The sequence below is a fragment of the Brienomyrus brachyistius genome, chromosome 7 (assembly GCF_023856365.1).
Source record: "Brienomyrus brachyistius isolate T26 chromosome 7, BBRACH_0.4, whole genome shotgun sequence".
NCBI lineage: Eukaryota > Metazoa > Chordata > Actinopteri > Osteoglossiformes > Mormyridae > Brienomyrus > Brienomyrus brachyistius.
Window position 1 is genome coordinate 27,338,249 of NC_064539.1, and position 27,758 is coordinate 27,366,006.

General features: G+C 42.3%; 1 protein-coding gene across 2 annotated transcripts; it reads left to right on the top strand.

Moving 5' to 3' along the window:
* Positions 1-2,517: 2,517 nt before the first annotated feature.
* Positions 2,518-27,056, top strand: LOC125746476 (protein FAM214B-like). 2 transcript variants are annotated; one of them, XM_049020486.1, is made up of 10 exons: positions 2,518-2,862; positions 20,032-20,204; positions 20,301-20,420; positions 21,098-22,256; positions 22,969-23,030; positions 23,286-23,385; positions 23,608-23,766; positions 24,022-24,090; positions 24,208-24,407; positions 24,679-27,056. In XM_049020486.1, exons 4-10 carry the CDS (start codon positions 21,264-21,266, stop codon positions 24,830-24,832), a joined length of 1,737 nt encoding a protein of 578 aa, XP_048876443.1. In that variant the 5' UTR covers positions 2,518-2,862; positions 20,032-20,204; positions 20,301-20,420; positions 21,098-21,263; the 3' UTR covers positions 24,833-27,056. The 2 variants fall into 2 exon arrangements, with proteins under 2 accessions (XP_048876443.1, XP_048876444.1); XM_049020487.1 differs by lacking the exon at positions 2,518-2,862 and adding an exon at positions 14,582-15,008.
* The last annotated feature ends 702 nt before the right edge of the window (positions 27,057-27,758 follow it).

The following is a 27,758-nucleotide window of genomic DNA, read 5'->3' on the forward strand; positions in this document are numbered from 1 at the left end:
AGAACTTACAAATGACGTAGCGCTAAGAAGGTTTCAAGAAACCGGGCCCTAATGCTTAAGGCCCTCTCCAGATTGTTCCTGGTTAAGTCGCCGTCATCAGTCGAATTGAGTCATCAGCTGGCAAGATTAGCCTTTCACCAACCCTCGAGAACAATAAAAGGGCAATACAAGGTTTATTCCAACAAGACATAACTTGTGACATATCTTGCTCTGAAGTTCCTTTCTGAGTGGCATATCGGTGCGCTGGAAAGAAGATAGGTTGCTACCTCAAAAATATCTTCTTATAAATATAATTTTAAAAAATCATTCAAGTTGGATCATAGAATTTACACAACATATAGTTTTTTTGGAAAACATAAAAAAGACATTTGCACAAACTGTATGTTCTGTGAAGTGTGTTCAAACAGTCTCGTACCCCTTTTTGTAATGCAAAAAAAATAATTATAGGTCATTCCCATTACTATGGAAAATGTGCTGTTTGTCTTTTTCAACTGCTGCAAGGAAGATAAACTATTTTATGTGATCTACCTAATACTTTTACTAACCAAATTTCATATCCATAAATATTAAAAGTTGCTAATAATAAACTTGACTTCAAGGGAGTGTTAAATGAATTAAAACAGTACATTATTACTCTTCAAGATTCCATTAACAAAAAAGCTAAATAAACTGTTATATTTTATAAATTATGCAATATCTTATTTTAAACTGCAATCTGTATTCTACTCCCCCAGCCTCTTTTTGCTTTTCTTGTGTTTTCCTTAGACCATTATCTTGTATTCTGTATTAATAAAGAATGGGAAAAACACATGTGCTCTGTAACCATAATCCAAGTGAATTGCAGACTGTCGAACAGGTGTTACATCACACCTACTTCTCTCCAGTGAATCATTAACGATTCTGTTAACCCTTTATGAAAGCTCCTGTGTCAGATTTAAAGAAAAAGAAGATAATCTGTTGCTCAATTCGTTAAACCAGAGGTGGGAAGTATTTCAGTTAAACGTATTTAAATTATGTATTGAATTACTTTTGAGTATTTCATAATTTGTATATAACTTCTCGCACCAGTATTTTGTATTTTATTTTGTTACATTTGATGGGCAAGTATTTGTAATTTGTAGCAAAATACTTTTTTATGTATTTGTGCCAAAAATGTATTGTTTGCGATATCCCGTAAAGTAAAGAGAAACTTGAATCGCTCCAGAACACCAGATAAATAGTCTAATTCTGCACTCGGACGCCAATCCTCACTCTCAGCAGTATTATACAGTATGTATGCCTATGTGTCAAAGGAGAGTAATTTGGTAATGAAGTATTCAATGAACATGCACTCGTATTAAAAAATTACTTTAACACTTATCGTTCATCCACCTTGTAAAAATTGTTTGAGTTACAGTGCATTGATTTTCTAGTTCTTTGACTTAAAAATGAGGTCAGTTAAATTCTTATTATATGGCTTTTGAAAAGCAATCTATGAACGTGTCTTCATAACAAAGAAACTCATCATGGAATTAATCTGTCATACTTTCAAATTATTTGCATACAGCAAAAACAATTAATTATAGCCTATATTATGTGAAGTATCAGTGCTAAACTGTTTATCTGTGTGCTATTCTCCTCACTTAATTGTACATCGCTTTGGATAAACGTCTTTGCTACATACAGTAAAATGCAAATAGTAAGAAAAGTACACCGAAGTCAGAAGCTCGCTTCGCAATTGAGGCAGTTTCATTGCAAGACTGGTATTTTTGACTTGTTCACTTGGGACTAGCACCAGTGACCCAAACATAAATAAAAAACCAATTATAGTTAAGCGTCTTAGAAGACTGAATTGGCACGCACGTTGATTTGCAGTGTTTGCAATAGCCTTGCATGTTATTTCCTGGTTAACCAAGAACAAAGGGGAAAAAAATTAACAAAAGGCTCCACAATTATTCATTCACATACACCCTTCTTATATTTGCATATCATGATTGTCACGGTGGCTGAATGATTCTAGGCATCACAGGACATAACGCTGGGGTACACCCTTAATGGCATGCCAGTCCATTGCAGGACACACACACGCTAAATGTCTTTGGACAACGGAAAAAAAACCTGCACGATGTGAGAACATGTAAACTCTGCACATACTGAGCGGAAGAGGAGTTCGACCTCCCAACCCTGGGGGCAACACTACCAATTAAGCCACCTTGCTACCACAATTACACACAACTTCATATATTCCGGCATCCACGCCCTGCAACTACAGTTGACAGTTTTGCCACCGCTAAAGGGAAGAGGACACAAAGCACGTGTACTAGGCGTGTCATAGACTATGACGTCAGCATAAAGGCATCCCAGCTGTAGCCAATACATTTAGGAATACGCAAATATATTAAAATGACCACTATTTCTGATATCTGATTGGGCAGTAAAAGGAGCCGCAACCAATCGTTCAACGGATTTCTTTGTTAAGTCCTCCCATCTCTTCAGCGTACACCCGGAAGGGCTGCTTTTTAAAGGGTTAGTGTTGAGTTTTGGGGGTGGTGGCGCTGAGGAAACGGCTGTATGCGGGTTCAGGGCTGAATAAGGACGTAGCAGAAGAGAAGAGCAGCTCGGAAAGGTCTAGACGGAAGGGACGAGACACGCGTACGAGGAAATAGCCTTAAGTCTGCGTAGCTCCTTTCTTTTGATAAGTAGCTCCCAGTGGTTTTATGTCTAGTTCTCATAATTACAGTTTACAGCTGATTCAGATAGAAAAAGGCGTGAATCGTTCGCTGGTTGAAAAAAAGACAACACGCCGAGAGGTGTTTCTTCAGTGACTGGGGAATGTTATCTTAACCCTGTCGTTGCCTCACTCCTTTTTAAATAGATATTTAGGTAAGTACAAAGCTTAAACCCTGGCGTGTGAAACAATGCACCACGTTTTTCCTGATTTGGTAATTGTGTGTCGTTATAATATAGGCAACGGTACTATCCAGGCTGAATATATCTTTCTTAATGGCATACACTTTATTGTCCTGTCGTCAAATGTTCCGGTCTGTTGCTATGTTTGACGCGAAGGCAAAGATCAAGAAAAATATGACTCCTTCATATTTCAATAATCTAATTGTGTTTGAACACTGGGTCCTGTGCTGGCGTAACCTAAAAGTGAGGGCGAAACAGTGCAGGATATGCTATCTCCATCACACAGTTGTTGAGACAGGAATGACAGACTGCATGTCATTATCGGTGGCTGGCTGCCGTGTAAACCCTTTGCAGGGGGGCGTTTCTGTGCTTTTATTGTCCAGAAATCCCATTGCATTTTGTCTATTATTTCACTGAATTGCATTGTTGCATTATTGCCTCGCATCGTTTTGTTGGCACGTCTTTTGCTCTAATATTTTGTGTTAAAATGTAAGGCTGCTGTCGAGGGATAAAGGGCTTGATTTGGTAACGTTTTGTCTTTGAGCGTGTGTAATCATTTTGGTATACACTTTTGAGACTACACTTTTAGTTGTTATAAGTGATGGTTGTCTTGTAGCCAAGTACACTTTTTTATCAAAATTTAGAATTTATTTGAATTTATAAGAAAACCATTTAAAGAAGTTATTATTAAACCAATGAATTGATGCATTGATTAGTAATACAGGATTAATAATTCACATTCATTCATAATACAGTTGTATGGTTTTTCTACTGAACTCTTACCGGCATTGACTGCCTTGCACATTACAGTGGATGCGTGATCATTTACCATATTTTGGTTGTGTAGTTATGCAGAAAAGGAAATGTGAAATTGCAGAATTACAGTGTCCATTAGTGTCTATATGGGCCAAGGGCGTGAGATTAGTTTTAACAGTGGTAGGGACCAAATCTGTCCCGCCGCCCCCCTAAACTCACTCACACAATACTGGTAGGGGCATGTCCCTGTCGTCCATCCAAATCTACGCCCTTGACAGGGGCATTTAAAACCCATTCATACTCTGTCTTCCAACTGATTGATTAAAATGAACTTATTCACAATATATGTCTAATCGACCTAGGCTTTTATGCTAAGAATTAAATATGTTCAAATGATTTAAAATGTACATTTATAGATGCCGTAGGTTACCCTGGCTTCAGCCATGTAGGGTTATTACATGACAATGCATGAATGTACTGTTGTATCATACTCAAAGTGCTTGATCAAAATCAGTGAAATCTTAAATTAGAATTACCAGGTGCCTAGTTTATAAGTTATTAATTACCATATCTAATAGCTGTTGTCAATTTTATGTACTTTAAGCCTCAATACCCAGTGTTCTCCCCATGTTTCATGCTCTCTCACTGCATGACTGGATTTCCTCCAATAGTCCAAATATGTAAAGTTAGGTGAATTGTTGTCTTTGCCTGGCTTGAGATGTGTGATTGTGTGTGCCTTGTGATTTTTTGATTGAGCCAGAGCACAAGGGTGGGGTACACCTCTTATGGGTTGTTAGTCCTTTGCAGGACCCATACACATATGAAATTATATATACAATGGGCATTTTGGAGACTCTGGTCAACCTCACTACATGCCTTTGGACTGCAGAAGGGCCCCTCATAAAGAAACTCTCCGCACACAAAGGGCAGAGGTGAGACTCAAGCCCCCAGTGTTGTGGGGGGGGGGGTGAGTCACCAAGGCACCCTGTTGCTATTCCTCAGCATAAAAGGAAAATTTTCCCCCCATATTGTTGACTTCAATTTAAAAAAAGCTGTTTGCATGCAATTATTAAATAGTCTCATAGTCTCAGATTTTTATATAGTGCTCAAGTGTCCTTTATTTTATTGACCTCGTAAAGCTGTTTTCTAGGAATTGGTGATTTGTGTATGCAAAATGTCGGTCAATCAAATTGTGTAGGATCTCTCTGTTGTATTATCGTCATGTCTTCGTAACTACTTCTGCTGAAGTCGGAGTGGTGCTTTTTGATGTTAGCTTGCTACCCTGACCAGGATAAGATGTTACATGATGGATTTTTTAAGTCAAAGTATATTACAGAGGGTTTTCTCAAGTGATTTAAGCATACAAGTTAAAGTTGTGTGAATCTGCTCAATGCACAAACCACCTGAAAGTGATTATTTTACTGCTTGAAATACCAAGGCTTTACTTGCACATTTACAATAGATATGTACAGCGGAGGCCTAAAGTGGCACCTGTGCTAAACTTCTAAACCCAGTACTTCACAACTTTGTATGTCTTGTTTCAATACATTTCCTGTGTGAAGTCAAACAGGGTTTCTACTTCATTTTCATGAAAGGTAGCGCTAAGATACAGGTAGTGCTTATGTAGCTAAGATACAGATTTATTTCAGCTTTTTTTCACTATATCAAATTTTTAGTAGAATTTTGCAGGTAATGAGTTGAATGTCTCTTAAAACATTGAGGAAGATTTCAGAAATCGATATAATGCCTTAGAAGTCTCTGATTGGCAAATTTTTGAGAAGGAACTGACCAAGAAATTGGAGGCATCAGGTGCCAAACTATCTACATCTTCCACTTCTATCTACATCTTCATCACCATAGTCTGAAAGGCTGAGATGCAAATATCCCTATACTGACACACAAAAGCCAGGCTGAAGTTTGCAGGCAGTCACCAGGACAAAGACCTACCCCACTGAGGGTGTTCTCTGGTGAAATGAACCAGGAATTTATCTGTTTTGCTGTATCTATGCTATATGGTGGAACGATGTTGAAAATGGAGAACACCATCTTCCACAGTATCATGTGTCTGGTAAAGGGGCTGGTGAACTTAGATAACATCATGAGGAAAAAAAAAATTGAAATTGAGGGCTGTCTAGGAATTCTGAAGCAACACCTCAAGATAGCAACCACAGCTGAAACTTGGTTGCAGCTTAATCTTCCAGAAGAACAATGATGCTAAACACACCTTCAAAAGTAATAATAAAATAGCTTAAATAAAATGAACTGAAAGTATTAGTGGCTGTAACAAAGTCCTGACCTGAATACCATTGAAAATTTGCGGACTGAACTGAAAAAGCATGTCTGAGCAAGGAGGCCCACAATCCTGTCTGACTTTACACCAGTTCTCTCAGGAAGAATGGGGGAACATTCTAGCAGTGTATTGTGAGAAGCTTCTGGAAGGCTATCCTAAGCATTTGATTCAAATTAAGAAATTAAAATGCAATGCCACCAAATTACTAACAAAGTGTGTGTAAATTTTTGATCCACTGAAAATCTATATAGTAAAGTATAGTAAGTATATAGTAAATAAAGGCTGAAATAGTCTCTCGTATTATTTTAACATTGCCTTTTATGGAAATAAACTAGGTACCTAATACACAATGTGTATGGGATTGTCGACTATTGATTTTGAAAGTCTTTAGCCTAGTTGTATGTGAACCTTTGTCATCGACTGTATGGTCGCAGAGTAGCTACAAGTGAAACTTACAGTACAGGACTAAGGAAGGTGATGCCTTGATGAATATTTGACTGTGTCCATTTTCCCCAGTGCTTTAATACTGGGCTTGGCTCTTTTCAAGAAAAGCATTGCACAGTCAGTGTTGTATTATTGCTAATTCTTTGTTTCTCATAAATTTAAGTCACGTGAGTATGACCAAATGTCCAAATGTCATGACTCATCTAGGTTTTCATAACAGCATCACTGATCAGATCTCTGGTAGCAGACTTCAGAGACGCATCTATCATGACTCATGACTTTCACAGAAATTCACAACTACGGCTATTTGAAACAAAGCTACATACCTCATAACCATAATGGTGTATCACAGGTTCGCCATGAACTTTAGTTGGAAAACAGTTGGGGGATGCATGGAAATATGGTTTGCTGTACAATCCATTGAACAGCCACGTTGAATTTTGCCCTGAATTTTACTCACTGATTCATTCATATCAGGAAGATCTTACTGCACTAATGTCAAAATACTATTTTGAAATAGTCGCCTGACAGAGCACAGTTATTTGAGGTATGTTCCAGAAACATTATGGAAGATGCCATAGATAGTTCCCTCTGGTAGTATAATTATTCCCACTCAGAGGGACACGGCAGAAAATTTAAACATTTCAAACCAGTTTTAACATGTGAAATAGTTTACCAGGGTAGTAATAGCTAACTTTGCACTGCGCTTGTACATATCATTAGAAAAACAGTGAGCTTTAAATGCTAACTCTTTAAAAATCAGAGAATCTGGCTGCAAATTCTGAGGTATATAGTGGAATTTGCAGAAGTATTTCCCTTTTTTTTGGGGGAGGGGGACTAAAAAAAGATCCGGCCTGAGTTTGTCATTATCTGCTGGTAATGAGCAGAAAATATGAATCGGTAACCATGCACACGCTAAAACAAGACATGAAACAACTCCAGCAGATGCCTTGGTTTTAACAGCTATTTCAGTTTGTTTTGTGTTGCACTTAGTGACGACTTCCTGACAATTCAGTGCAGTGTCAGTGTGACCGATCTGGATCTCTGATAAGTAGCTTACCACTTGTATGGAAAATTTTGTCATGCATCTTTCCATTTTCTAATTGTTCATCCTGGACAAGGATCGTAGAGGGTGGGGTTGGGGCAGTGCTGAAAAAATTTAATAAAATAAAAGTAAATAAATGAAAGTAAATGTCATCCAGTGTAATACTGCTCGAGTAAAAAGAACCTGTTTTTAAAAGTGCTTATGTATTGAAAGTAAAATTTACAAAGAGTAACTTATCCTTTTAAATTCACTCAAGACATGTTTGAATACAGAAGTATAAGTTACGGGGCATCACAATAATGAGCAGTGAGTCACAAGAGGACAAGCGGATATTTTCTTTTTATTGCAGGGTTTCTGCAGGTTTCAACAAGTTAAATTTAAGACCTTTTAAGACCATTACGAATGCAATTTAAGACCTATTTCACGTCCATACTGGCAAAAAACTATGAAGGATATGAAGGAAAATCAGAGTCTCAGAATGACTTGCAAAGTAAATTAATTTATTCAATGTGAACATTCAACTAAAGACGTCACATTAGCCCCCACACACGCCATTGTGACACACTAGCTGCGTGTTCTCCGATAAACTCTGACAAGGCTATACAGTTTGCAGTTAGTGGTTATTGGTTTCATTTTGTTTTTTTTTTTTTTTTTAACCGCATGATTAATACATTTTTTTCCTAAAAACACATTAAAACGTCTCGGAATTGAAAGAATATCTACATAGTTTTGAACCAGTCTCAGACTAAAGGGTCTGTGGCAAGACTATTAAAATCAGAGTTCCCCACTGGCCGAGCATTGCTGATTTTCCAGCCTTGCTTTACCTGTGAGTCAGGGGTGATGCCTTTTTGGCCAATCAGAATCATTAACTATTAAACTGACTACATAGGAGAACTAAAGACATGTCCTGGATTTGGAATCGAGCACCAGATTTAAAGAGCGCTGGGCTAAGATTCAGACTTGCAATTTTAGATAAGTGATAAAGTTTTGCATTTCTCATACTCTGCGCGAAATAACAATATAACAATAAATAACAATACATCTCAATAAAATACATGCAATAAAATGAAATAATTAATCTACTTTTCACCTTCATTGTATTGACTGGGTACTGAAGTTATTTATTTTTGAAAAGGCAATTCTTGAGTGCAGTGATGCCATAGAAATCAGTGTCAGTCATTATTTGATTTGGCTACGTGAATCACAAAAGTGACTTTCTAACACGCAAACACACTCTGCTATACAGCAAGCTCTAAACTGTTCAGTCCAATGGATGCTGTTAGAATCGGAACAAGTGTGGTCACCGTTTTGGTCTCACGTGGTTAGTTCTCTCCAGAAGCTCTAGCGAGTTAAGCAAGCATTAACTGCTGATTGTGTGCTGTTTTATATGAGCTTTTTGACTAGTTTGCTGTTTCATTACATTGTCAGCCTTATATCGGGCTCCATTGATAGAAAAAAAACTGCAGGCATACTCAGACATAGCACAAATCTAAGGACAATATCTTGCTTTGCGAAAAAGAGGGATACTGAAGGCAGGACGCAGAGAGAGGTGTCAAGGCAGTGCATATACACAGAGAAAGTATTCTGACTGTAGAAAGCAAAAGTCAACATGAAATGGTAATAATACATTTTCTTGATATGGTGCTATTCAAGATCTCAAAGACGCTTACATAGAATAAGGTAAACAGATGAGAAAAAATGACAAAACATATTATGGATAGGGAAGTTGTACGCTTGAGCGAACAAAACAGTTTGCTCTAGTTATATTGTTTTACATTTCGAATAAACGGATAGTATAACCATTAAAAACTCACTGTCGTAGAACTTATACATACGGCTTTTTGCATAGGTTCTACTCTGAGTGGCTCACATGAATTTTTGATCAGGTCAGCATTGGTTTAGTGTTGGGTATTTGTGATTAAATAGTAATGTTTTGAGATCAAAGGACTGTCATGCTTTAATAATGCAGCTTTGCTTTTAATTATTAGCAGGGGTGATGACGAAAGTAAATAAAGTAAGTATAACTAAAATCATGGTCTCGAAAATGGACTTGAATTTTTCTGGTCTTGGTCTTCACTTGGATGTGACACTCCCAAAGTCTCAGTCTTTGTTCGGTCTCGACCCCCCAAAAAAGTCTCAGTCTTGACTTATACTCAGTATAGGCAGTCGTTCCCATCACTAGTAATAAGAGTAAATTTACTCTGTTTTGTATCCCTGGGTGGGTGGGTCCAGTATAGGGCACGAGGGTGCTCCCCAGATGTTCTGCTCCCCAGATGTTCTGCAGATGTTTCATTTTGCAGTTTATTTTAGCACCGTGACCATGTAATGGGTAAGATGGATGGAGGTACGGATGGAGGTACGGCTGTAGGGATGGGTGATGGATGGATTTGTTTTAGCTCTTTGAAATTGTTGCTACCCTTTATCCTCAATGCTCATTAAAGTTGTTCAGTTTATAGGTTTGGGTATCTTCAGTGGTCGGCTGGCCATTTAGTGTTGTAGCTCTGGCACAGTGTCTGCAAGATGATCAGTCTATTTCAAGTTTTAGACTTCAATTAAAAACATATCTTTTCAGTTTGTAAGGCTAACCTGTTTTTGTGGTGTGTGTGTGTGTTATGTGTGTGTTTGTATATGTGTTGGATTGTATGTATTGTAAAGCATCCTTTAGTGTGAGAAATGCACTATACTGAATAAACACAACCTTTTCTTCTTTCTATTTCTTCTTTCTTTCTTTCTTTCTTTTTTATTATTTAATGACACTGTTGTCTCACACCTCTTGGTCCAGGGTTTGAGTCTTTGCCATGGCCCCGTGTGTGTGGAGTTTGCATGTTCTCCCTGTGTTGTCATGGGGTTTCCTCTGGGTTCTCCGGTTTCCCCACCACAGTCCAAAAACGTGCTGAGGTTAATTGAGTTTACCAGATTGCCCATAGTTATGAATGGCATGTGGATATCCCCCGGTGATGGGTTGGTACCTCACCCCGGGTTTTCCCTGCCTTGCACTCATAGCTCCTGCCCATAAACTCCAGACCCCCGCAACCCTGAATTTTACAGAAAATGTATTATTATCGTAATTATTATTAATTATCATCGTCATTTAATGACTGTGAATAGCAGTGTTGCCCATCGCTTCTTTGCATGTGGCTGTTACTTATACTCTCCATGTTGGACAGGTTTCCTCTGCACACTCAAGTTTTCACCTACAGGCTAAAGACACATGGTTGACTGAATTGGTCTCTTAATTGCTGTTTGCGTGGTGGGATATGGTGAACGCATTTGTTTGACTTCCAATGGACTGGCTTCCCCTCCAGCGTGTTCCTGTGCTGCCTGGGATGGGCTCCAGGCTTCCTCCGCAAGACCCTGTGCTGGAGAACGGTGTGGTGGAGATATGAACCATAAGGCTTATTCTTGCTACAATCCCACTTTTTCTGTGTCAGTTCCTGTTGAATCTTTTCACCAAACATTCCATTTCCACTTGCATTCCTCTTCAATTTAGTTCTAGCTAGCTGCCAGTTACTCTTTGCAAATCAAGCGTCTCTGCTGAGGGAACTAAGCAAGTCCGACACTTGAGTCACAGCCAGACCTCTCGTGAATATCAAGCGACGGAATGTTCTTAGCCTGCTTAATGCTTTCTCTCATGGCTTCATTTCCACATTTCATAGTGTTTTATGCAGTCTTATATATTTTAATAGTCTGGAGTCGTGCTCTGTTTTGAATTTTAATTAGCTTTTAGTGAGCTGTTCTGCCATGTTCTCTGATGTATGAGGTTCCAATAATTCATAGGAAATATCATGTGAATATGAGAACCACATGTTTCCAGTAACTTCGTTTGCATGGCACAGTGTTAACCCCTGCACAGGACAGAAGGGAATAATCCAAAAGCGAGATTCCCATGAATAGGCTAGTCAGGAAGCACACTGCATTCTGCAACGTGCACTGCAGTCCTGCAGTTTTTGTAATAATGATGCCGATCCCCCCACCCTCCTTTCTCACACACTCTTCCAAAGCTATGGTGAGAGTCTTAGCCCCCCTCCTGCCCCCCCCCCCCCCCCCCCCCCCCCCCCGTCTTGCCATACACATTCAGTTGGAGATGATGGTATTTAATCTGGCCTACACAAAAGAGCCCTTGGAAGCTGGCCCAGTGCAATTGGTTTTCCTAGAAATCGGGGTTTGTGAGCATGTCCCAGTATGTCCCATGTAGATGAATTCAGCCTTTTCTTACTTTTTGTGATCAGCGATGTAGGAAATTAGACTTCTAGAAAATTTCTGCCTAGGTTCAGTTTGGGAACACTCCGCAGGTCAGACTGCGTAAAGAATAATGACAAATGATCTGTTAGGTAACGGCTGTCTTCCTTTGCTTGCCACGACACATTACTGAAGAGCGCTTGTTCTTCCTGAAAAAGAGAATAGCATTCCTTTTTATCGTATTTCAAATGCTCACCCATCATTATGGCTTTAAGTTAAAAAAGAATGAGCTGATTCAACAAAAATATTTATTCCTAATGACCTTGGCACATTTTCTCATTGCATCCATGTGTACCATCTGTGTATAACGCATTTTGTGAAATTAATCTATTCAGCGGATGTGTGATTTATAACCTTTAACATTGTCGTGTACTATTTGTGTTCTTTTAATATGCGATTGTTTCATGTCCTTTTTACCGGTATGCGCACTAACATGAAAAATTTGCGATATAAATGAATGTAAATGAGGAACGCTGTTTAAAATTCCCTGCGAATGTGGTATGTGTGTCGTGCAGTTTTCGCCACAGCTGTGTCTGCGTGCATTCTCAGGCACTGCGCTTCCACATCCACACACACACCCCACACTTACAATACACACTGCCTACTGGGTATACACAACTGCTCCCAGCAATAGCTTTCACACATGGATTAGCATTGAGAGGGGCCCACTCTTAGCTGCATCTTTGTTTTGGGGGGGGGGGGGGGGGGTTCATACTCTTGTTCACCCTGACAATGACGTTCCTGCTGAAACAAGTTTTGCTCTTTTTTATTTTATTTTTTCATTTATTTATTTTATATAATGGCAAGGGTCGAAGTGCTAGCTGACAGAGAAGTACAGACAGTGTGCAATTTTTTTTTTGCTTTTCCTGCCATCATGTTGTTGCCTTTGTTATTTTTAAGTAAATAACGTAAAAACAGCATTGGTAGTAATTTGCTGTATACAAACTATGCATTTTATTCATTTACACTTTTAAATTATAAAGTAAACATGAGTTTACTATATCTGAAACACTGGTTTTTGCTGCTAAACTGCAGTTAATATATTTATATTATTTTTAGTATTAATGCACTCTGCTAGGCTGATGGTGAGTCAATGCAACGTAATTTCGTTGTGATGTGCACTAACTGGTGTATGTTCTGAATGACAATAAAAGTAGCTATTCTATTTTATTCTATTCTAGTATAATGGGTAGCAATATTGGCCTTCTGGGGGGTGCATTTTTTTATATTTTTAGCAGCTTTATTAGTTCATGCTTTAAGTTTTATAGATGTATATAATCTCAGTTGTAACATTAAAAACACCACCATGGAATCTGTTGTGTTAAAAGCCACACATGGTTTATCACAGTTTAGTTTAAGCTTGAGGCTTTCAGTGACACACTCGGCTAGGGGTGAAAAAAAATGGACATTCCAGCTGAATAAACTGGCAGTCATTGTCTGCCATTATTGCTAAGAAAGTTCCTGTATGAATTCCTCCAGTGAAAAAGGCCTTTTCATGTGAATGAGGTGATTTTTCTATGGGTGAATGTAGAGGATTCTGTGTGTCACTGTTTAGTATTGTGACTTAGGGATGTTTTCATATGTTTTTCTGTATGCAGGTCCAACTCGGACCAACAGAAACTAGTACTGCTATCACATCAAATTGTATCCCACCCTAACATCAAAGTGACTGACATGACAATATATCACAGTAAATGATCCCTTGCCTGAATGTGGTGTAAAGCAAGTGCTTTGGTGTGTGTAAATGTGAGCGCTAAGAAAACACAAGACGGCAACACAGTAACTCCGACAGAATATACAGAGGAGAGAAACTGAAGGTGAAAACCGGGTGTCTCATTCGCAAATCTCCATATTGTAAGAAACTGCGAGGTCTTAAATGAGTTGGCACTTTCTAGCTGAGTAAAGGAAAGATGAACATTCTTCTGCTCTTGTATTCCTGCGTTGGCTGAGGACTAAAGAATGCTTCATCTGTGCCTCTCTAATGATTCGCAGTCGGAATAATCTGGAACTATTAGTGGATAAACTCATCCAAGTAATTACAGTCTTTCCTTACGTGGAACCACAGTGGCTGGGCGACTTTTTAACTTGACTTATTGCCGTTAGCTGCATCAACAATGCACTGACCGTTTTTGGGACTTGGCTAATGGGTGCATCTGTGTCTTTTTAATGTGATATTGTTCGGTTATGGTTTCATAATAAGCTCGTTGTGGTTGTAATTATTATTAAGATTCGATCTACTCTTATGGCAGCCCTCCACTAGAAAAGTGTAAAGAAATCTTTATAGAAAAATGTCCCCTTTATTCCGGTGCTTTTTTTCACTTGTTTGCCACTTATTTTATTTTCCTGGATTTGTTTCCCATTTGGAAACAAATTTTATAAGGTGGGGGCTGGGGCATTTAAGCGGACAGGGGAAACATCATTGGGTTTAAGTATATTTACTCTGATGGAGTCCTGAGTCAAAACTGTACTTGCCATTAATGAGTGTGCCTGTTAGGCAGCTTTGTTAAGGGGGTAGGCAGTGGCGGTAAGAGGCCAATTATAGGCTTGATCGTCTACATTTATATCTCACTCCCCAGGCCTTGGCAATGTTTCGAAACCCAGCTCTCTGCTGCTTTCCAAAAAAAACAAGCTGAGCAGGTGGGTGGAGCCTCTCCTCCCCCCCCCCCAGCTTCCTCACAGCTACACTTCCCACCTATCAGGGCATTCATGATGGGCCTTCAACCCCCACCCCCCTGCTGTTCCGTGGCCAATCAGATGGTGCTGCTGCTCAACCCCTTCTTCCTTATGTGCTTTCTGTGCTGACAGGGCAGGCCTGCCTTTATCAGCTGGTGGGAAATCAGCCTCATGGTTAAACTGCAGGGGAGAGAGGGAGAGAGAGGGAGAGAGAGGGAGAGAGAGGGAGAGAGAGAGAGAGGGAGAGAGAGGGGGAGAGAGAGAGCAGCTGAGTGAACCAGGGAGTATGAAGCTGCCTCTGTGAACTAGACTCATTGTATTCAGGGTACTGAAGGAACAGAGAAACAAGAGCTTAGCTGAGTGTGTGAATCGGAGAGAGTGAGCTGGACATACCAGAATAGCAAAACAGCCACTAAACTAAAAATGGGTCTAGCCCTTTGAATACACTTCAGTCGTGCCCTCTGAGAGGATGTGTTGTCTGCGCCATTTCTTCCAGGAAATTGCAGTCTACTTTAGAGCAAGCCAGGCATCTGGATGGTTCACTTAAGACTCAGCCCAGCCACGGAATGGAACTGAACCAAACTATAACTAAAGCAAAAGCTATACATGAAATCAGCCTGATCAGTGGGGCCTCCACTTAGCTTTGTTTTGCTTCTTGCTCTTCCTGGGAAGGTGAGGCATTCATGTTGTGTTCTCTGTAGCATAATCCCGGTGAAACGACTCCTGAAAAGGCAGAGTGGCTGTCATTTTGTGGGGGGGGGGGGCTGGAGGAAGGGGGGAGTCACAAAAGTTGGTGAGAAATGCTGAATCTGTGAGCACCCTCTACAGCGTCATCTTTTTTCCTTGTGAACAGAAGATATAATGCAGGGCTACATTTCTGTCCTTATATAGGTCACCTATACTGAATTTTTATTTTTTTTTTTGTGACTCAATCTTCTGACTCAAGAATATTGCACATTCATAAAGAAAGCGATCCGAAATGATCTGGCAGTTCCCAGAACAGCTCTGACCCGTTCTCAGTTCCTCAACGGCCTTGGTTCCAACCTCGCAAATGAATAGCCTTCATCTCCTCGTCGAAAATAGCTGATGGATGTGGTACTGATGGCCTTTTTTAAACTGCAGCCTTGGGTTATAGGGCCTCGTGTGGTGGCATTGTCATGGCTGCTCCATAAATACATTTAAACTGCATATTACCTCTGGTTTTGATAGATCCCATAGATCTGCTCCTAGCAAAGGGCAGTCAGGACATCGTGGTGAGAACAAGACAGTCCAGTAAGAAAGACTAAACTACCAGAGTGACTGTTATGCCCAAATATACCGTGGCATTTAACCCAAGATTTAGTTTAGATTATCATGAATGACATATCCTTCTGTGACATTTTTGTTGTCATGGTGACATTAATTATCCTTGTATGAGTAAGCTACATTATCTGATATGTGCTTAGCTGTGATTCTTGATGTATTTGTGTAATTAGAAAATGGTCAAATTATGAACTTATGAATTAGTAACCAGTCCTTGAATCTCAGACTTTTTAAATGAGTGCCTAATCAAAAATCCATTGCAAATTTTGTGTTTAGAATCCTTTTTGAGTTTGACCCAGTGCTTGTATAATGGGCAATATGGCCATGTTTTAAGCAAAGTTGTTAGACAACCCGTTCATGGATGGAAAACTAAAATCTGTACGCCATTCATACGCACTGTTTGGGAAGTTACTCGCAAAAGTAATCCATTACAGTCAGAAGTGGGAAGTTCAAGTCTAGAAAGTACTAATCCAGACTAAGGTTTTGTTTCAACCAACCAGCGAAGTACTCTGTGACTCTCTTTATACTCAACTGGTTGGTTGAAACAAAACCTCGGCTTGGATTTGTGCTTTGTGGACCTGACCTGTAATAGATTACTTTTCAGAGTAACTTCCCCTGCACCGTTCACGTGTGAAGTTGCGGTTTTTGCCGTTGTCTGAGCTGCTTTGTTGCTTTGCTAATAGGTTTCCTGCCCTGTAAGTTTACGTCGGGTGATGGAAGTGTGGTCTTAGGACCCTCTATAGGTCAAAGCCTAAGTAGTAGAGATCTCGTTCCACAGCTATGAGGAATGATATGCATTCGATCTAGCCCCTCCTGAAATGGTTATTCAGTATCCATTGTTTCTGCGCTCACTCTAGGACAGTATATTGTTACGACACATGAATCTATCTTAATGCTGTCCCAGATAACTTCTGGAAAGGCTTTTCAGTAACCTTTTCGGTGGCCTGAGCTTATTTTCAGCCAGAGCGTGACCCCTGTGTTCTGCACATTGCAGATTCACAAGGCCACACGTGCAGAGAATGACTGTGTCACTGTGTCACATGCAGTAAATATGCTTGCTTGTAATCTGACTTCCCCGATCTCAGGCTCAGTACCAAACTATCCGTTTTGGCTGCCTGTAAAAAACCAGTTGAGTGCAGCCAGTCACCCCAGCCCTTCTGGGAGAGGTTTAAATTAGAGCAGAAAGCCGTGCTTCTCAGGAAAAACAGCCATGCTGCTGTCAGTAGCTAATGACACATGAGCCTTGTGGTAATATTGCCCCTATCGCTCTTGTCAAAGACCATGACTTGCAGATAAAAATACTTGCTTTGCTCAAAATGAGGTGATATCCTGTTCTTGCTCTGGCCATAACCTTTTGAAATTAGGTAATTTTAAACGAGCAGCTTTGCTGCCTCAACTCTCCCAAATGGAAACAATGCTTTTTATATTGTTTTCTATTGCTAATATATGTTCATTTTTTTTCTTATTAGTGGTGTGTGGTTTTATTGACCCTTTAACTATATATGTAGAGTGCAGTGGCATATTTCAAAATGACATTTTTTAGTTTTTGCATTATTCAGCAGCTTGACACCCAACTGAATTTAATTACTCCTTTTTTATGGCATGTGTGTGTGTGTGTGTGTGTGTGTGTGTGTGTGTGTGTGTGCGCAGTGCAAAGCCAGGACTGTATGCATTAATCTGCCTGATTTAACTGGTCTACCTGTGCCTGCGTTCACCATTCCAGCATTCCACCTGTAGGCTTTCTGCTGGTCAGCTTAATGTTTTAACTGCTGGGACGATCTCCTTTTGTTTGGGTCAGCTCCCTGTTATCCGTTGTTATTTTCTGTGCCTCTAAAACATGTATTGGACATTATCTTTAGGTTTTATTTTGGAATCAACTTTTCCATAGTGAAAATCCCACCCAAATACAATAATCCGCCATGGCAGAATGTGCACGTAGTAGATTCTGAATCCGCGCAGGGCAGGCTGGAACAGGAGAGTCTCAGGAGGCGTCTTCCAGGAGCTGCTTGCACCATGTGTGGTGCCTGTTGAGTCTGGCGATTTCCCCCCCCCCCCCCAGTTGTGTCAGGACCGCTCAGGAACCAATATGGCCGTCAGCGGTGCATGTCCATATGTGATGACGTCTTAGGTAGCACTGGGTGTGAGGGTGCTTTGCATGCTGGACCAGCGGGAAGGCAGTACACAAGTCATTCTGTGGCTCGTCCTGCCCACTTCCAGCCCCCCGCAATGTGGTTGGTAGGGCTAGTGGGGGAGGGGAGAACAGAACAAAAAAAACTGCATGTTGAAATGGTACTTTATCCTCTGTACAATCGCCTGATGCTGAAGGAACACATTCGCAGTTTCATATCCATCCCTCATTGGTCACCATTCTACCCAGTTCCCTATAAACCCTAACTTTCTGGAGGAGAATGTTGTTGTTGTTGTTCTGTTAAAATAGTCATAGTTAAAATACCTCAAGCGTCCTGTAAATGGGGCCGGAAGGGATTTGAAGTAGGGGCTCTCATCCTGTGAGCTGCTGTGTGTGCATGTGAGCGCGCGTGTTTGTGTCTGTGTGCGCGCGTGTCTGTGCGCGCGTGTCTGTGCGCGCGTGTCTGTGCGCGCGTGTCTGTGCGCGCGTGTGTGTGCGCGCGTGTGTGTGTGTGTGTGTGTGTGTGTGTGTGTGTGTGTGTGTGTCTGTGTGTTTGTGTCTGTGTGTGTGTGTGTTTGTGTCTGTGTGTGTGGGTGTGTGCGCGCGTGTTTGTGTCTGTGTGTGTGTGTGTGCGCGCGTGTTTGTGTCTGTGTGTGTGTGTGTGTGTGTGTGTGCGTGCGCGCGCGTGTTTGTGTCTGTGTGTGTGTGTGTGTGTGTGTGTGTGTGCGCGCGTGTGTGTGTCTGTGTGTGTGTGTCTGTGTGTGTGGGTGTGTGTGTGCGCGCGTGTTTGTGTCTGTGTGTGTGTGTGTGTGTGTGTGTGTGTGTGTGTGTGTGCGCGCGTGTTTGTGTCTGTGTGTGCACGCGTGTTTGTGTCTGTGTGTGCATGTGAGCACGCGTGTTTGTGTCTGTGTGTGTGCGCGTGTGTGTGTGTGTGCCCGCGTGTTTGTGTCTGTGTGTGCATGTGAGCATGCATGTTTGTGTCTGTGTGTGTGTGCGCGCGTGTTTGTGTGTGTGTGTGTGTGTGTGTGCGCGCGTGTTTGTGTGTGTGTGTGTGCGTGTGTGCCCGCGTGTTTGTGTCTGTGTGTGTGCGCGCGTGTTTGTGTCTGTGTGTGCATGTGAGCATGCATGTTTGTGTCTGTGTGTGTGTGCGCGCGTGTTTGTGTGTGTGTGTGTGCATGTGAGCATGCATGTTTGTGTCTGTGTGTGTGTGCGCGCGTGTTTGTGTGTGTGTGTGTGCGTGTGTGCCCGCGTGTTTGTGTCTGTGTGTGTGCGCGCGTGTTTGTGTCTGTGTGTGCATGTGAGCATGCATGTTTGTGTCTGTGTGTGTGTGCGCGCGTGTTTGTGTGTGTGTGTGTGCGTGTGTGCCCGCATGTTTGTGTCTGTGTGTGTGTGTGTGCGCGTGAGACCGCTTCCCAAACCAGCCGATGTGTCTCTGTGCTTGTTCTAGAACTTGGTGCCTGCCAGAGGAAGTTCAGTGTGGCAGAGGGAGGAAAGTATATTAGCCTGTAAGCTCATCTTTGGGGAATGACATGTTTGTATATCGTCTCACTCAGAATTCTTTCACAAAATGTTTTGCACTTTAGACATACGAATTCTCTGTACTTTCTCAAACGCATATACTTGGCAGTGTGACATATCTGCAGTCGGTACACGCTGGCTATTCACATACATTTTATAGATACACATTGGCCAGGCTATTTCTAGCTTTTGCATATCCCGTATTGGTTTTTATGTGCGATACCGACACGCATGTCCCTGCAGGTGAGAGGAGGTGTACGGTCAGCCAGTATCCAGCGACACTGCAGCGGTGGGGCTTCACAGCTTTGCTGAAAGACCCCACGGTGATATTATTACGCTCCCGGTTACAGAATCTGAATCTGCGACCTTCCGGACACGGGCACCGATCCCATAACCTGCTGAGCAACACACCGCCCCCTAGGAAACACCTCCGATTGGGCAGAGTGACAGTGGAGTCTGTAACGAATGGTGGATTGCTCAAACATTTTACACTGCCTAGAGTTAGCAGGCCCCAGAGACATTTGACAAGTTAGCCTGCAGGCAACACTGTAAAACAGAAATGCGTAATATGCACGGCTCGGAAAGCAGATCCTTGTTCCTGTTTCCTTAACCGTAGACCTGGTTTTTGTTGTGAGATGGCAGATTGTCTTCGGTGTCTCGCCTGAAGGGAGACGAGTGGGATGATGTGATGCAGACATACTGTGTAGTGATGTCACCATTACATCATGGGTGTCTGGTCCTTCGCAGGATCCCTTCTCTTGAGGGCATGCTGGTGACAGAATGAAGTGGGAGCCTCGCAGCTCACACCCACATTTCCAGAGGGGGCGTGTCCTGATGCAGCCCGGGTGGGGCAAGCGTGTGTGGGGGGCCACTTCCTGTGTCTCTGCAAATCTGCCTCCCCACTGACATCCTGCGTTTTGGTAAGGCCCCCATTCCTGCCTGCTCATAATTCACACATGGCTTTATTGCGTCCCATTTTACATTGTGTCTGTGTGGGTGTCCGTGTGCTTATACAGGTAGCGCATTACCCTGCCACGCTGCTGGAAGCCGCTGCTGTGAGGATGGAGAGACCGCAGAAACAGGAGAAGAAGGGAGGGAGGGGATCCAATCAGGCAGCGGAGTCCAGGAATGGAGCGGTAAGATTCAGACGCGGATCTGGGACTGAGCGAGAAGCTATGAGACATGCAGGCCACACATCAGATGTATGTGTACTTGTAACTGGTCCGTCTGCCACAATAACAGGTAGAATTTAATTTTACTGTTTAATTGGTTGAGCATTTCGGTAATATCATTAGTGACTTTACAGATTTCCAAACTGATTTATTATAATATACAGTATATTCTTACATGCTGAATAAGAACGTGACTGTAGGCAAACCTGCACCTTAAACTGAAAAATAATATAAGCGAAAGCTGCACTTTTATTCATGTCCCATTGATACATTCATGAAGATTAATATTAAAAACCAACAGGAATATACACCAAGAAAATGACCAGGGGGATCTGCCTATACTGTTAATGCATATTCTATTGCCCTGTAAGATACACAAGGTCAGACTGGGATGCATGAATCTTGGGTTTTAAATACATATAGATTCCAGGGAATCGCTCATCTTTTTGTCTTCAGTTTCCTTTAGCTTGTGGGGGGTGTTTTTTTTCTGCTTTCTTTGTCTATGATAAGGTTATTATTACGTGTAACGCCTGTATTTGGGTGTTTTTGGGACCTGTATGACTGTTTTGCCAGCTTTGTTGTGTGGATTTTCGATCACTGACGGCGGCCTTTGTTATCACGCTGTCCCTCCTCTCCTTCAGGTCAGCCGCTGCTCAGCCTCCTGTAGGAAAGCCTCGCCGTCGTGTTGACAAGATAAGCGGGCCGCTCCCTTGAATGTTCTCCTGTGTTTTTACTTGCACTTTAAATTCCTAGTTTTACTTGACCTAGAACACAAACCAGAAAAGTGGTTCGAAATAGACCGGAATCATGCGACACATACATGTTGAAATTGCGCGTAAGGAGGTTCCTGTGGAGCCGCCGGTGCAGCAGGGAGGCCTGCCAGCCTCTCGGGCTCATGCCCTGGCCTTGGACTCCAGGCCTGCTCCTAGGCTTGTCAGGCCTTTCGGGGAGGAGGAGATCAAGTTGCAGAAGGCCTACCAGCTGTCGATCTTCTCCCAGCTGGGGGGTTTCTCGGAGCTTCCTGAGGGGCAGAGGCTAGCGAGGGCAGGCGGGAAGAGGAGCTCGGAGGAGCCACTCTCGGAGCCCAAGCGGCTGCACCTGGAGGATTCCTGGGAAGACGGCCCACATGCTGAGCTTGTGCAGGAATATCAGCTGCCTGTAGATACACTAGAAGGTCAGGCCTTATGCTGCCCGAACCTTCTCCAGATGAGCCCCCCTACCCAAGCCACCATCACACCCCCTCGGGCCTGTGTTTCCACCCAGCAGAATCACAACCAGTTAGTGCCCAGTACAGAGACCCCCGGCTCCCCTAAAAACCAGTCCCAAGCTGATCACCCATTTGAGCTCAGTGGCACCATTTCCCAGACCCCCCACCCCAGGACTGGCTTTTCACTGGGAGGCAGCAGCACAGACGGCTTCCACAATGGAGGGACAGCGAAATCAGAAATGGACTCAGCATCCAGTTCTCTGGAGGGCTGTTCAGACAGGACAGTGGGTGGTGGATCTTCCTCATCAGTGCACAACAGTCCAGCTTCTCCAGACAAAACCCCGAGTGGCGCACGGACGCCACTCCCTGGCCCAGGGTGCCCCCCGCTTGGGGCCTGCCCAGCTAAGCGGAGACTCCTGTCCCCCAGCGACACGGGGGAGTCCTGCTCCGAGGATGAAGGCCCATCCACCTCCAAGAGGAGCCGCCTGACATCACTGGGCCCAGGCCTTGGCCTGGGATCGTGCCGCAGCACTGACGCCAAGGCCGCCCCCTTCTGGAATCACCTCCTGCCTGCCGCCCGCGAGTGGCCCAAAGTGAGTGACATCACCGCATACTACCTCCCGTCTGTTCTGTCCCGTAGGCAAAGGGTGATGTCATCCTAACCGAGTGGGCTCAGTCTGCGTAGCCCAAGTGACACTAAATCGCTGAGACGGTTGCATCCAGATAGGATAGGGCTCAGTGTCTGCTAGCATCAGACCACAGAGTCTTTTCTAACAGATGCAGTTTAGCCAATGATGTTTCATATGGAGAGAATCATGCTCTTTTTACAGCTGAACATGCAGAACAGGCTTAAAATAAAGATCATTCACTGTGCCTTTGTGTCCACATCTCAGCATAAATCCCTGGCACTATGCTATAGTATGTGTACATATATTCTGTTCCAGGAAAGCCCACAGCGTGGGCCTCTTTCCAGTACTGACAGAGGGGGTGTATTTTTATATAAATACTCAGAAACGGGGGCACAGGCAGAGTGTACCCAGGCAGCCAAAAGAGAAAAGGCTGCGATCAGGCTTCTGGCCTCAGCGGCTGAGCCCCCAGTGACACCCTACAGGGATTTAGGCGATGGCAGTGGGACGGACCACCGGAGGGCTTTGGAAGGGGCCCAAGTCTTATTTTTATTGTTTCATTTATGTAAAATTATTCAAAAATAAATATGACTGATGCGATCACGTACGGGGGGCTAAATAAATCAAATGTGTAGAGATGTTTAATGGGATGTGGCCATAAAGAAAGTGCGTTTTTCAGGGTGTCACTCCTGACTGCCCCCGAGGAGCCCGAAGACTGAAAAGTGGACTTAGACTGAAATCGTGAGTTTGGTTATTTTAGGATACTTTCCATGTTTGCATGTTGCCTAGATCGTTTTTGATATCCCAAAATTACATAAAGATATGCTTTGACAGTATTAAACAAGACACATAGAATAAAACCGTACATTTGGCACTTGTCCATTATCTACTTTTCTGTGGCAGGCATCATTGTGCAGAGTTTATAGCTCAGTTCGATCTTCCTTTTTCTTTCCTTTTAAATTCTCTCCCTGCCTGACCGCCCATCTGTCCCCGCAGGCATCAGCTCCGTAGCCGATGGAGGGGGGAGAGATCCCGCGCTGGTCACTCTCCTTGGCCTGCAGCATCTATCAGTCGCTCCCTGCTGGGAAGTTTCGAGGTGCAACTACTGATACCAAATATGTCATGTGGCTGCATTATTTCTGGTTCAAATAATAATAACTTATTTGACCTTTTTATAAGATCGTTATTATTTGAACTTGGTGCCATCAGTGCAAAAATAATATTACTGAACAAAACTTAAATTTAAATAACAACTACCATGATTAATAATACTGACAGACAATGGTTGTGTTCATTGTAAATCTGTGCCACTCCACAGGAGTCAATCCTGAAGGGGCGCTTCTCCCCGTCGGGCCAAATTGAGGGCTTCACAGCGGAGATCGGTGCTAGTGGCTCCTACTGCCCCCAACATGCCACCCTCCCGGTTCAGGTCACCTACTATGACATTTCAGAGCAGAGCGCCCCATCACCCTTTCTGGTAATGCTTTTTCCAGACGTGCAGCACTTGGCAATGAAGCATGTTATCGTGGCCAATCAAAATTGCTCTAGGATTACTAGTCAACACCTGCCATTGGGACATGGCAAACGCAGCTTCTCTGGAGCTCCATTAATGCGTCAAAGTAGTGAACACACAGTACAACTGGTCATCTGCGATTATGAAGTCTAACACTCATTAAGAATTGAGCTGGCCAGTGAAAACATGAAAAGGTCAAAGGTCAAATTTCTGTTTCAGGGAGTTATTTACCTAGAGACTCTTGGGAAGAAGGGATACAGCGTACCCAAAGCAGGGACCATCCAAGTGGTCAGTTCTGTCTCTCTCTCTCTTCCTCTCTCATGATTTGATATACGTGAATTATTTGTCACCCAATGCCTCTGGAAGCATAATAAACAACCATTTTACCTTCTCTTCCTTTTCAAGACCTTATTCAACCCCAACAAAACTGTGGTGAAGATGTTCTTAGTAACATACAATTGTGATGACATGCCTGTCAATCACGTGACCTTCCTGCGTCATCGCATCTTCCTGGTTCCCGTGGAGGAAGGGGAGAAACCAACAGTCCAGTCGGAGGAAGGAACCGCAGAAAGGAAGAAAATTCTCTGCTACTTAATACACCTCAGGTAATCTTTGAAACCTCATGGTTGTCTGTGAACGACAAAACTGTCATCGATATGAAGTTTGAGAGGCTGAATGTGACCACATGTTTGATTTAGTACCCTTATTTCAACAAATTAATCGCTGTGGATAGAAAAATAAGCTACATAGCTTTTCCTTTTTGTTGTTGCTCAATACACTCAAGCATGAAAACCATAGAACGGGTCAAACTCAAGGTTTTTCCTACTTCAGTAGTTATAAATCCCATGAACCCAAACTCCAATCTGCTCTTTACAGATTCCAGAGCTCAAAATCTGGAAAAATCTATTTGCACGATGATATCCGGCTGCTATTCTCCCGAAAATCCATTGAGGTGGACGCGGGGATCCCCTACGAGCTTAAGTCCTTCACCGAGGTGCCAAGAAACCCCAAGTACTCACCCCGAGTCTGACAGCCTGCTTGGAACAAAGCTGAGACCTCGTCACAAAGCAGACGCACAAACAAGAATGTTTAAAGTACAAAGATGGGAATGCAAACAAAGGACTTTTCCTCACGTTGGAGTCAACATGCATGCCTAGTGATAGTAGAAGTATTTTGTAGTGTTGTGATAAACATCTCAACCTGTTTCTATCTACCATTGTGATTCCCTGAGTGGACCAGTCTCAGTCAGTAACAGCTTGGTTATTTGATCATCTCTTGCTACCGTAGGTAGACCCATAAGCACAGCCATTATTGGGGTAGTGATGTCATTCTTTTTGACAGGTGGGTGAAAGCAATCCACAGCAACGTGTAAGGATGTTAAAGGAGAATTAATCCTTTGTTTAGATGATGAAACTGCTCAGGGGTCTATCACATGACTGATGACATCTTATTGGCTGGCTTTTCTGTGAGTGTTGACTCTACTAATCACACACATCACAGAAACTGCAATATAGCTCCCAAGTTCGACATTGGAGGGCTCAAAAAGAGAGGTTCTACAGGAAGACGAGCTGTGGTTATGTTGATTATGCCACCCTGCCTAGACTTTGTGCGTGCGTGCGTGTGTGTGTGTGTGTGTGTGTGCGCGCATGTCTGTGCACGCACGCATGTTGGAAGGGAAGCAAGACAGCGGCTTGCATACTCAGTCTTCACAGGCAGACTAGAAGAGCACTGTGGGTTGGTATGTTCTTCAGTTAAAGTTAGTTAAATTAGTTTATTTATTTTACAAGTGTCTTAAAGCAATAGGCTACAGAGATAGAGAGTGACTTTTTTTGTTGTTGTTTCCTAGGAGAAACTCTGACTGTTGTTGGCCATCAAATTGTAGTGTCACTCTGACTTGTGAAGAAAGACAGGGTGGGATGGTGGGCAGGAGGATGTAGGTGTGGGAGGGGGCAGGGGTGGGTTGAACACTGGGTGTTTCCAATGTTTGTATGTTTAATAAAAAACTCATTGGCTCACAGGTAACACAGGCGATCGACGATAGCCGGTAAATCAGCATAGGGAATTGTATAGTTCAGCTTACGTGACAATCTGCCTTTGAAAGAACACAGTGTGATTACTGATGATGTAAGAAAGCAGGCCGGATACCCTGCCTGCATACAATTGGGCATTTGGTTGTTTAGAGTCAATCATCACATGCCAGAATAAGGTGTCAAATTGGGGTGCTAAGGTTGCGAAAAGCTAGAATCAGTGTTTTATTTCTCTTTCTTTCCAGAGCTTACTTCAGTGTCAAGCTTTGCTTTTAAAGACCAGTCAAGCGGTCCTACCAGCCAAATGTAGAAATATCTTATTTGGGGATTAAGTGACAAACTCGGAAAGACAATGTCAAGTGAAAAGAAAATGTCAAAAATAACTGGTTTTGATTAAATACCTGATAAAATGCAGACACACTGGCTTTGAAAATTCAGTGTTCAGCACAAATACTGTCTTTATGCTAATACTTTGTACTATATTTTTATCCAGACATTTCATTGCACTGGCACATTTTAATTGAAAGGGGTTTAAGATTTTTACTTGTTCTTGAAGTTGATTACTGTGACTGGTTTGTTATTCACCAAAGAAGAAAACAGAGTTAATAACAGACCTTGATGTTAAGTTGGATCTTATGTCAATTTCACACCCATTTCTAAATAAGTGTAAAATTTATTTCAAGGAAAATATAGAGCAATATTTTATTGCCATTTTAAAATGTTAATTAGAAGTTAACCATTTTAAACAAATTTCCATTTAATTTTCAAAATTAGAATGCTTCCATTTTTAATGTATTGTGATATTTAACATATGTATCTGTGGGCTTCATGAATGTCAGTTTATTTATATTCTGATTTCACTGACATTTTTCGATGCATAGAAATAACTGGGTCAAAAGAGTAAAAATGTGATGTATCACGATTATAAATCTCTACTCATCAGAAATTCAAACTAATGTCATTCTTTGTGACCAGCAAGGTATGTGTTGGTGTTGACACCCTGCCCACGTGAAAGTGCCAAATGTTAGACATTTTTTCCGACGGACACTGTACGATCAGCAGAAGGCCTCTCCTCCTGTGTGCTGAACTGGGCCTCTGCTAGTCCCCTTGTATGTTAATTTCCCCTCTCTACTCCCTGTGTTACACTCAGCCGTGAGTTTTTGCCATGTCAACAGTTAATAGCTGTGGGCTGGTTTCTCTGCACAAAATAAAAGTTTAAATATCAAACTGTTTTGTCCTTGTGGAAATTAATAGCAAATATGCAGTACACTGAAATGCTTTAAGTTCTTGCACACCTTAAGTGGTCTGATCATTTTGAGACGGTGGTTTCTTGTCACTACATTTAAATACCAAACTAAACTACACAACCAACTGCTTGCTAGTATCTCAACTGTGCCCTTACTGTAACTAACAGTGAAGTCAAAGTGGCCACAGTCAGATCAGGATGATGTGATGACGACATCATCACTATACAGTAAAAGTGCGAAATAGTTAATGAATTACACTTTATTTTATTTTGGTAAGTGATGTACTTTATTTGCAAAGCAGGTTTTCCTGCAAGAACAGCAATCAGCCCCTCTGGTAGCTCTATAAGGTGGTCAGGTGCAGGTTGTCAGAATCACTACCAGTAAATGCCTGTGCCTGTAAATGCTGTGCTCCTGCAGGGGGCAGAACGGTACGTTCTGAGCTGCCATTTTGAAGCAAGTCAACTTGTTAATCACTCCTTTTTGTCATTAGCTAACCAAGTCAAGGTTTTAGTTTCACTAGTGAGGTTACAGCAGGGTTTTTCACACTTACTGGGTTTTTATTTACGTGAAGAGTTGTGCCAGCAGCATTTTCAGTATCTCTTACTGGAATTAATCTTATACTAAATGACAAGTTGTGGAAAATGAACACATCATCAGCGTTTCTGGCCGGTGACTGAAACTT